We start from the raw sequence: 12311 nt of genomic DNA on the forward strand, positions 1-12311 counted from the left end.
TATTTTAAAACGTTGGATGTTTAAAAACTTTAACTTGTTAATCCACCATACGCGATTTAAAGACCCATTCACATTGGAGGTGACGCCCACGTCCATGTGACAGGCAAGTTTCCTGCAGCACGCGAGCTGCGTTTGTACTGGACGTCTGACGGTTGAGCGCAAACGGGAGACGATGATGATGATGATGATGATGTTGGCTGAGGAAGGTAGAACGGATTCAGATCTTCATAGTGTGACAGCCCAGATTGAGTGCTTGTGCTTTTGGGTGTGACTGTCTTTTGTCCGCCACCTGCTTTCTCTCATCCATATAATATGCTGGAATATCTTCTGTATGGAATTGCATCGTTCTGGAATGATATTCAGTTGTAAAGTTACGCTTGCAGGTGCTCATATCGAGTTGTTTCGCACTAGTTGACTACTGGAGGATACCCACGTGTGATTATTGGTGCTCATCTAAGGAAACGAGCTCGCTTCAGATGCACGCACTGTTTGATGGGGATTGGAAAGGGCTGGGAATCGATCTGTCTCCCGTGTCGTTGCCCCGCGCCGTGAGGATGTTCAGCTGCGTCGGGTGTTTTTGGGTGCTCCTGTCCTCCGCCCTGGTAGCGATCTGCAGCTTCAGCTTTATTTCACCTGCGTGGATTGTGAAGGAGCACCTTAAAAACAAGGACTCGGTGAGTTTCGGGCTGCTCTGGCACTGCTCGGAGTCTCTGGATCATATGTACAGATGTTACACCTTTGGCGGGCTCGGCAAATTTCAAGAAATTCCTTCCAGCTCTTGGCAGGTAGGTTGAATATACTAAATTTTATGTATGAAGGCTATATTATGCATATATCATATATATTGTGTATGCATACTATAGATATCTCTAGAAATACTTTACATTTTAGGTGAAATTTAAGGTAAACGTACATACACAGTATGCAACTTTTGAACATCAGCCTGAATGGCTCAGGTGCACATACATGTGAATAAATGTTTGCATATTTGTGACCATGTCTTTGAAAACCCATCTGAAGTCATTTATTTATGATTTACTGGTTTCAAATCATCCTACATGATGTAAAAACACATTTTGTGGAAATCTAACAGTATTGAGTGAGTAAGGCCAGGTCAAAGATTGAAAAGTGATTGAAATTAAACTTTGTTACTCCTATTTTACAATTAGTCTGGATTTCACAGACAGAGACGCATAACTACATGCCATACAATGCACAATTGTGTTTACTATTAACAAAAATAGCAACCATTGTATATCTCATTTATTGCATTTTAAGGCAGGTTGCTCATATTATATATTCTTAGCAACCAATTGCATCAGTCATTAATTTAAAGTAGCCCATAAATAGGAGTCAGAATGGGATTTTTTATTTATAATCGCAACTAATCGTTTGCAGAATAAAAGTTTTTGTTTACATCATATAAAAGTGTGTATTATAAATAGATACACACACGTGCATGTGTAGTTTAAGAAAAAACAGATGTATTTCATAAGTATTAGAGGACCAACATGTATTTTTTTTATTTAATTTTTTGGCCGATACCGATATTAAGGATTGGCCGATATAACAAAAATGTTATCGCGGTAAATAAGAGGCAAACAAAAATTTTTTTTTTTAAATTCACCAATTAGTTACACATAACATTTATAAATATACCCTAAAGTGCTTAAAACATATTTACAAGACATAATTAATGATCTGACATCTTATGGTACTGTTTGAATATGTGTTAAACTAGTCACACAACATAATGTCATGTTAAAAAGTGAATAATGATTGGTCTTTTTACTTTCTGTGACACTAAGTGTCTTTTTTATTACAAATGTGTGTACACATGAGAAATTAACTGGCCGATGCCGATAAAAAAAATCCAAATATTAGCCGATATATCGGCCTCTGCAATATATTGTCCTAACACTAATAAGTGTTAATGTTTATATATAATATAAAGTATATAAATGTAAAACAAATTCTTAAATATTTACATGCATGTGTATATATACATAATTATTACACAATACACAAATTTATATGATGTAAACAAAAACTTTTATTCTACAAACGATTAGTTGCGATTAATCGTTATGCAGCCCTTTTCACTGACTCAAATCAAGTTTAACTGAGCCTACTGTTTCAAAAGATGCACAGGTTGGCATGAAAGGTTAGTCTGACACAAATCATGTGTTTATCAGACAGATTAGTCTTCACAGATGACTGTAAACTCATCAGATTTTTCTGATCAACAAGTGGCAATACAATGCACAAACACACGGTAATCCATAGGATCAAAACAAAGCACAGAGCTGATAATATTACTCTCAAGTAGATTTGATCTCAAAAGTTTTCTTAATGATAAAAAGATCTCCTCAATCTGAAAATCTGTGCACAAATGTATGCAAACAAAACACATCAATTATAATACTTCTGAAACCAGATAATCCACAGTACACAAGTTACAGTATAAAGTATGAACGATTGCCTTGTTAAGGGATTTTAGGAGAAACATCTTAGACCGATTTGATAAAGATGATTCTGAGGGCGTACTGAATGTAGAAAGATTTCCACAGATAATGACTGTGGTTTATTTTATATAAAGCATGAAATAACAATTGCTTTTCTAGAAAACTTGTAATATAGTATGCACACTTTTTATGCTCTATTGGAGGCTTTAAGTTCTTCCATTAAGCAGATGACTATCTCTAAACCCTAAAATGTTGATAAACCGGACCCTCTTGTACATACAAAGCCCATCAGTAATGTTGTTTTGTTTGGTATTACACAGAGTTCTCTACAATTGGCTAGTTTCAATGGAGCTTTCCATTTCACATCACTCAAAGCATACGCTTCCTCTCGTTTCCTTAATACCCTAAAAGCTCTCTCTTGTTTTCTCTCTCTCTCTCTCTCTCTCTCTCTTTCGCTCGCTCGCTGACTCACTCTATCTGCATCACAAGTGCATCTTGTGTTTTATGATTTATGTATGGATAAAAAATGTGTGTCTGAAAGCAAATATTTATTCATTGCATTACTTTGATTTGTAGTGGAATTTATGAAAGATGGATGAAAAGATGATTTGCTTTGTGAAACTGAAAAAAAAGATTTAAGGAAAAGTATGTTTTAATAGACTGGGGCTACTGTACCTGTAACTCTGTAGATAAAATCGATAATGAAATTTGTTGTCAATGGGATGCTTTTGGACTAGTTTTGAATGGGGATGGTTTTGTTGACAAAGATCTGGCAACCCTGACAGGACAAAATTGATTTGTTTTGTTTGTTTATGTTTTGACATTAAGGGCCAGATTTACTAAGAGCTTGTGCAAATACAAACCATCATTTTGATTGTGAATAATTAATGCAAAAATGTGTGGTCTAGTTATTTTTGAGACTGACCTTATGCATTTCTAGGAGTTTCCCTTTAAGATGCAAGATTTTTGGAGATTATTTAAATGATTCATGCAACGCGATTTACTAATGTTTGTGCGTGTGCTACGTAGGTATGTGATGATACATCGCTTTTCCAATAAAAATTTCTGTTTGAAATTGATTCTGAATCGCAAGGCTCCGATTCTGTGTTTCATGCACAGCTTCTGCATGTACTACTGCTATGTGATCAGTAGGAAGTTCTAATCAATCTAAAATCATTATAAGTTTGAGTCGTTTATAATGTGCATTTAAAAAAGCAACACTCGTTAAACACAATCATTCGAAATATTCATTATTATCATGAAAATACCTGAAACAACTTGAAGAGGAGCGATATAAATATGCTTATAGACATTTTCTGGAATAGCATTTGTAATGGTACTTCTTTTGTGGCACAAATGGCGTTTCTGCATGAGAGCGCCCTCTGGCTTTTGGATGTGGCGGCATTTCGCCGCAATTTATTACAATTCATTTACACACATTTGCATTTTATGACTGTTATGACTAGTAGCTATGTTTTAAAACTTGTAAACCTTGATTTTTGTCCTATGGTTTTGTTAGCTGGGATTACACATCCTAAATTTTTCGCTGTGATGTCCGTGTTGCAGAACTCAAGATCAGCTTTGTTTATATGCGACCTGGACTAATTTGCGCTGCTCTTAGTAGATTGCGTTGGTCATTATGGAAATCAGCTGTTGCGCCTATGTTATTTAATTTGTGCTTTTTCCAGTGTTGGGGAAAGTTACTTTTAAAAGTAATGCATTACAATATTAAGTTACTCCCCAAAAAAGTAACTAATTGCGTTACTTAGTTACTTTTCATGGAGCGTAATGCTTACATTACTTTTTAGTTACTTTTGCGTTACTTTTTCTTGTCTGAGGCTTGATCTCTTTCAGGCCTTGCAGGTGTTTTTATGACTAAAAAGTTCTGCATTCAGAAATGGCATATTTCATCACAAAAATGTCAGGCTCTGGCCTGCAATCTTAGTTTCTGACTCAAACTCCCACACATGCGTGTACACATAGAGTGCATAATGTGACTACATTTAGTTTAATTCAGTACATAATTTTTTAAAATCAAATTAATTAAACAAAAAAAGTAACTTGCATTACTTTTTTTAAAAAAAAGTATTATTAATAAGTAATATTAATGTGTACATTTATAAAGTAATGCGTTACTTTACTCGTTACTTCAGAAAAGTAATATTATTACGTAATGCACGTTACTTGTAATGCGTTACCCCCAACACTAGGGATGTAACGATTCAACCGTGTGTAAAAATGCCTGTCTGAAATCGATTCTGAATCGCAAGGCTGCGATTCTTTGTTTCATGCACAGCTTGTGCGTATACTACGGCATTTGGTCAGTAGGAAGTCCTAAACAATCTAAAATCATAACGAGTTTGAGTCGTTTATAACGTGCATTTAAAAAAGCAACACTCGTTACACCAAATCATTTAAAATATTCTTTATTATTATGAAAATACCTGAAACAATTTGAAGAACCGTGATATAAATTTTCCTGTAGACATTTCCTGGAATAGCGTTCTTAATGCTACTTCTTCTGTGGCACAAAGGGAGTTTCTGCACGAGAGCGCCCCCTGGCGTTCGGATGTGCCTGGATTTCACCGTAATTCATTCAAATTCATTCATTGAGAAAACGTGCATTTGCACGGTTAATTGTTACACCCCTACTCTACACTGTAAATAACCCGGAGATATTACCACTACAATCTGCACTTTTTTGGAATTGCGCTCTCCACTTATTTGCCCCATTTAGTAAATCTGTCCCTTAAAGATGTTTTACTATTTAAAAGCTGCACAAACTTTTTAAAATTAAGGCAGTGTGTGGCTTTTTAAAAGTACACTTCTACACGTGAATACCATAATTTAGTGCATTATTTTGCTATAATAATTGAAAAGTCTAATTGAATATTTATGTTTTTATGTGAAAAGTCGATTAATCGATTATGAAAATATTCAGGGAATATTTTAGAAGGCATTTATATTTATGCATTTGGCAGACGCTTTCATTCAAACAGTGCATTTCTTCTATCATTATGCATGTTCCTTGAAATTGAACCCATGACCTTTAGGTTGCTTATTCAGTCCTCTGCCAGTTGCGCTACAGTTGCGTTACAGAAAACCGGTTTGAAATAATTTTCGCAGTTATGTTTGGTGGCAAAACTAATTAACTTTCTTTTCAGACAAATTTCCTGAACACACTGACATCTGCGATTGGTCTGAAAAACAGACAGTCCCACCCCAATCTCACACCATCGCCAATGTAGCTTAAGTAAGTTGACAAACAGGTTGCTCAACCAGATCACTGTTACAATGTTTTAAGCACAATGGTGTCTATATATCATCTCTGAACAATAAACTGTGATAGAAGTAAACGTCTTTAAACGACACACTTCACCCTATCACCATTTGTAGTAGCCATTGTGGATGACAGTGTTTGAAATGCTTTGTTCAGACTTGGGTCACCCTTGATGCCTTGCAATCAGCTTTGACTTCTCACTTGACTTGTCATACATCTTTATAACAATCCCCTGTCTATCAAGTACACTTTCTGACAGAAACTGTCGACATGCATGGCTGACTGGGTTTGCGTGGGGTCCTGTGTCAAGTGTCACCCGCCCATTCATTCATAAATACTATACTAGTACATCAACAGTTCCGCAGATAAATGTATATATTATATATTTATTTAGTATATATTTTAATAATTAATTCTTCCATATACTGTATACTGTAATCTGTGCGTTTCAGGAAGAGAGTGAAATCTGGAGCTACAGAAATGTACGGTATGTGGAAAATAATGTGTTTTTGAACCATAAACCACGCGAACACATTGTATTATAACTAGGGATGCGCGATAATTCGCATCCGATATCATGCGTATCTCGTCAGTAAAGCCAGTTTCTTGATTAGTAGTAAATTGCCGTCACCTGCAATTCAGATGGAGCAGCATTTACTAGACAACGCCGTAGTTCACTGACAAGCTGGGCAGTATCGCATTCATATCACAGGCGATATGTTCGCGATTATTAATGCAAAATTGCCCCGATTGATAGTGAACTACGTCTTTGTGTAGTAAATGCTGCTCCATCTGAAAGCAGGTGATGGCGTTTTAATTCTAATCACGGAACCGGCTTCACTGACAAGATGCGCAATGACAATCACATGCAAATTATCGTGCATCCCTAATTATAGCGTTGTTTTTTAGCAACAAAATCGGTGCTCTTTAACCATGACAATGAAATGACGGTTGTTTCTTGCTGGGATAAGACATTGCATGACTTTCATCATTATTATATGTGAAACTGATCATTTTCTGTGCCCATTTAAAATCTTTTTTGATTTTATGTCCTCTTATATAACCCAGGCTATATCTAGCTATACTTTATCATCAAGTTAAGATGTCTTAAGTGAAAAGGCTCATAATCACTTATAGAGCTTTTGAAGTCAATGTTCTAGTTTCCCATGGGCACGAGTGTGCTGTTGACAGGTTGAGTTATTAGTTTGTGTTTTTAACGTCGTTCGACCCCGGGCTGCTGTGCTCGGACAGCGATGAATGCTGGCAAAGGATGTGATGTTTGCCCGCCAGTGAACTCTCAGTCATGTTGTTAAGAGCTCACTTGGTTACAAAGAGACATGAATCATGATAGAGCGATAATGAAGTTTCTATTGAAATGTCGACCTCATTTCAGTACCCTACTACTGTATATTGCTGTATATTATTGTATATTACTGACAGTAGTGTCTGCTTGGAACTTGGCAGGTAACTGTCATGGTATCACCATGGCTTGTTTTAAACATGGTACAATGGTAATGACCGGTACAGTATGCACTATCACTCCCATATTTCCATTAGATACCATCACTGCGTCATGGTGCTGCCACAGTAGATTTTATGAAACAGTTTTAAAAACCGTATTTTAAGACTGTCCTCTGTCACACATCCTATTTCTCTCGCAAACACACATGCTTGTCTTTCGTTTTTTTTTTTCTGAAGGTCCTTGTATTTTGTATCATGAGCAAGCAGCAGTAATTTCCTGTTAAGGGTTCTCAGCCTGCAGAACCGAACCACCGAAGAGTTTTATCATGGCCAGCACCACATTGCTTTCTAATGAGATGATCGATGAGGCCTAGTTTCTCTCTGCAGTTATGAGAGAGAGGGGCACAGGCGTGTCCAAGTAGAGAGAACTTGCAAACTGGCACAGGGGCCAATGGATCACGTTTGCACTTGTGGCATTCTGAAAAGTTGAGATGTTTTTAACTCGATGGGGTGTGGACGCACCTGGAAAAATGTGCGCGTCGCACCGCGGGCACGTCCCGATCGCGTCACTTCCGTAATGAGCGTGCATACCGCGTGCCTACTTTTGAAATAACGAACTTGAGCACGCAATAGACACGATATGTAAACCGCCCCACATATAATTTTATCTCACTGTAGATTAACATAAGGTTTCCTTCAGATTTTTTCAAAAGATCCTGTCAAAACTTAGCTAGGACAACATAGCTAAAGTTTGTAATACTTTTGCCTTAAAGGCATGACAATTCTGTCATCATTTACTCATCCTCAAGTTGTTACAAACCTGTATACATTTCTTTGTTTTGCTGGACACAAAGGAAGTTATTTGAAATCAAGCAGGAAACAGTAGCACCTTTAGTAAGAAATCAAAATACTATGGAAGTGAGAATTCTTAAAATATCTTTCTTAGCCATGAAAATTGTCGATTCCCTCAAGCTTGAAAAAGTTACATACATTCTTAACAGCTTTAAATAAAAAAGTAAATATGTCAGTAATAAGAATTAGCTGACCGACCGACTATCGGGTCAGAGCAGTTTTCTTCATGACCTTGCTATCTCAAGTCTTTGTTCCCTTTAGGAAATCCAAACAAGAGACTCTAAAGCCCTTTTCACACAGATATTCCGTAAGATACACGGGACAGGCATCCTGGAATTTTACGGGACCGCTTGATATTTTATTCATTCACACTGCCAAGTTTACACGGCTTCTGATGGTCCCGGAAAGACACGTGACATGTTGAAAGTCCCGCCCTCTCTTCTACGCAGCGTCTGAAGTTTGCATATTATTTATTATTTCTCTCTCCGGAAACAACTCGCTTGCATTTTTGTTTATGATAAGACTACAAAGGAGCGCGTGAATGCACAGTTCTATTCTGGTGAATGATCTCAGCTTCAGAGTGGATATTTGAAAAGCTCCCTGATTTCTGCTTTGATACAGTTTTCAGACATTTCTCATCGTGATTGTTTATATGCATTTAAAACCCGCATTTTGAGGAGCTGAGAAATATATCTCGTTGGGATGACATGCGGGTATTTTCGTTTATTATAGCTCAAATGAGCACGTGACGCGATATTCTTTTATGCTGCTGAATGATCTCCGTTTCAACGCAGTAAGTAACGAGCTAACTTACCTGATATCCGCTTCAGTCTAGTATTCTGACATTTCTCGTAGTGAATGTTGTAAATCCCTGATTTTAAAGAGTTGAACCAACTTCATGTTGCCATGACACGCGCGTCCTCACTACGGCACGTGCGTCATTGTTTATGCGTCTCATATATCATTTCCTGATAACTGCTTCAATCTAGTTTGCAACATTTCTCGTGGTGAATGTTTATATACATGTTAGTTTGCAACATTTCTCGTTGTGAATGTTTATATACATGTTATCTCTCGTTGTAAGGAGCTGAACCATAACTTGTGTTGTGATGATGACGCGCGCGTCCTCACTTCGACACGCCCTTTATGGCATTCTTGTTCACACAGAGGGTTACCCGCGTATCTTACTAGGTCCTCTTTCCGGCAACGATCCCAGAAGATTAACGGAACGAGTTTTTGTTCACACAGACGCTTGTCTGGCAATTTTACGGGTATTTTCTGGGACCAGAGGTCTGTGTGAATGAGGTTTAATTGAATGCAATAAGAGGCAACTGAACGAGTGACATTGTGAGTTCAGCGTTTGATGGGATTTAATCTGGCTGTGGTTTATTGATAATACACTGGAAATATTAAAATGGGTTTAGTCTCCTTTGGGAACGGCAGTGAGCGGATTGTGAGCGCGAGGAGTCAGCATCTGTGGCAGAGATATGAGGACAGTTCGGATTGGATGGCGCGCTGGTGCAACAGAGAGCAATAAATAACAGAGATTGTGTTCCCATAATAAAGTGTGATCAAAGTCCTGGTTGACCTATAAAAACATTTAACAAAGCAATAAACTACATATGGACTGAAATTTGGGGTTTACACCTAAACTCTCTTGTTACAGAGGATAATGTACATTTAGGATAACACTGTGCTAATAATTTGTATTTTTTAAAGGCAAAAATCTTATATATCGTGCTATTAAGGTATTAATTTGATTATATTTATAATATTTAAAGACCTTAGTGACGTTTGCCACTAATAATATCCAAAATGATAAACAAGTCATGCCAGCTGGTGTGTTGACCTCACAGTTGAAATGTCATCTTGTTATTCAGATTGAAAGCCAAATGCTAACCTCAACTGTTATGTTAGCAACGACAGAATGGTTCAGATTTGCAGAAATATTTAATCAGAGTCCGTCTGTTTGGGTGTTTTGGGGCTCAGGGCTAATCACAGTTGTGCCTGCCTGATTTGGTACAGTCTAGCAGACTAGCCTGAAAGCAATTTGGCTTTGGCGTCATACAGAAGTCTCTGTGTTCATCACTGGGACTAAATTCATCGGGTCTTGGATTTAAGATTTGTGTTGTCTGGCTTTGGGCAAGTGTTGTAGAATGGTGGCCAACTAGTTAAACAAACAGCTGTTTGGAGTGTAGATTGAGTTGCCAGTCAGGGATTGGATTAACAGATTAACAACTTTAGCAGTGCACGAAAAAATAGGGGATTATGGATGACATTTAGCTATTTAATTTTTATTTTCAGACTCAAGGTCCATTGGGAGACAACAATTTAGTTTGCTTAAATAAAAATATTGTATATGACTTTTTGGTCCTCCGTTACTAATGATCTATACTGGTGCAAAAACTTTGACAAAATAATACAGTTTCTTTTACTGTATTCCATTATTTTGAATATTAAATATTTTCCTGTTGGGTTTAAGAAAATGTGTGAACTTGGAATTTTTGGTATTTTTTTCTTATTGTCTTTCATATTCCACAATAGTTTTACTTCACTCATGATTTTTTGTGTCTTGAAATATTAGTTTTAAAACATTAGTTTTTAACACAATTTTTTCTCATTGCCTATGACACGTTAAAAAAGTGGCACAACTTACCCTACTGTCCTGCTAAATTATGACCAAAAAATAATATTTTGGTCTCATCTGACCACATGACTTTCTCCCATGTCTCCTCTGGATCATCCAAATGGTCATTGGCAAACTTAAGACGGGCCTGGACATGTGCTGGTTAAAGCAGGGGAACCCTTCGTGCCATGCATGATTTCAAACCATGACATCTTAGTGTATTACCAACAGTAACCTTGGAAACGGTGTTCCCAGCTCTTTTCAGGTCATTGACCAGCTCCTCCAGTGTAGTTCTGGGCTGATTTCTCACCTTTCTTAGGATCATTGAGACCCCACGAAGTGAGATCTTGCATGGAGCCCCAGTCCGAGGGAGATTGACAGTCATGTTTAGCTTCTTCCATTTTCTAATGATTGCTCCAACAGTGGACCTTTTTTGACCAAGCTGCTTGGCAATTTCCCCGCAGCCCTATCCAGTCTTGTGGAGGTGTACACTTTTGTCTCTAGTGTCTTTGGACAGCTCTTTGGTCATGGCAATGTTTGTAGTTGGATTCCTATTGTATGGGATGGACAGGTGTCTTTATTTTGGATAATAAATTGAGTGGAGGTGGACATTTTAAAGGCAGACTAACAGGTCTTTGAGGGTCAGAAGCTTAGCTGAAACAAATAATTATTTGCAGCTGTATAATACAAATAAATTGTTAAAAACATCATACATTGTGATTTTTTTTTTTTTTTTTTAGATTATGTTTCTCACAGTGGACGTGCACCTACGATGACAATTTCAGACCCCTCCATGATTTCTAAGTGGGAGAACTTGCAAAATAGCAGGGTGTTCAAATACTTATTTTCCTCACTGGAGATCTGTTTTGCCTCAATTATCTTTGTAAATGAATACACAAGTTAACTGCTAAAATGTAAACTTGAGATTTACACCGAGGCACAAAAGATTTACACTGGGGCACGTGCCCCAGTAAAAGGGGTCTAGCAATGCCCCTTGGTACCACCCCAGTGACATTTGGGTTCAATTTTTTTCTAACAGTTTTTCTCTCTTATAACTACTGATAGACGTGCATTGGTTTAGTCCTGGCTGTTCGTATCTGCTCGTGATGGATTTTCCTTGCCATTTTGACATTCAAGATCCTGTTAGCAGTGCCGCCCGCCTGTTTGCAAGGAAGAGGATTTGTGACTTATTAAAAATGGATAGGGAAAGAGGGTGGGAGAGGCAAGAGAAAATAACTAAAGATGGACCTTCTGAGTCCATCTCCAGTGGTTTAAACAGCCAGTATAAATACAGTATGAAAGTAAAGGCTAAGCTAAAGAGGAATTTAGAAGGTCATGCAGGACAGAAACAATGAGAGACAACTTTGCACACATTCATACTCAAATAAAAAAATTGTGGTTGTTTCAGCCTATGGTTGGGTCAAATATAGAAATTTTTAAGGCTCATTTAACCTAGCATTTTTTAGTGTACTCTTCTTCTCTCTTTGGTGGACAGGATGCTGAGTCAAAGCTTTTACCTCACATGATGTCCATTACTTAAACAGCCTGTCGACTTCACAGGAGACCCTCCGGGTAGTTTATGTATTGATTTAACCGGAAGCCCAGAACCATTTTTTAGCGTAAATGA

The 12311-nt window shown here is 37.5% G+C and overlaps 1 protein-coding gene across 1 annotated transcript in view; it reads left to right on the forward strand.

Annotated features, from left to right (window-relative positions):
* The first annotated feature begins 95 nt into the window (after nt 1–95).
* The window catches only part of LOC135774533 (LHFPL tetraspan subfamily member 7 protein), a 143993-nt gene continuing 131777 nt past the window's right edge, over nt 96–12311 (forward strand). The window contains exon 1 of the mRNA XM_065284657.2: nt 96–785. Coding sequence (XP_065140729.1) covers nt 477–785 — 309 coding nt within the window. The 5' untranslated portion in view covers nt 96–476. The remainder of the gene's footprint in view (nt 786–12311) is intronic.

Source organism: Paramisgurnus dabryanus, chromosome 5, assembly GCF_030506205.2.
Source record: "Paramisgurnus dabryanus chromosome 5, PD_genome_1.1, whole genome shotgun sequence".
Lineage (NCBI taxonomy): Eukaryota > Metazoa > Chordata > Actinopteri > Cypriniformes > Cobitidae > Paramisgurnus > Paramisgurnus dabryanus.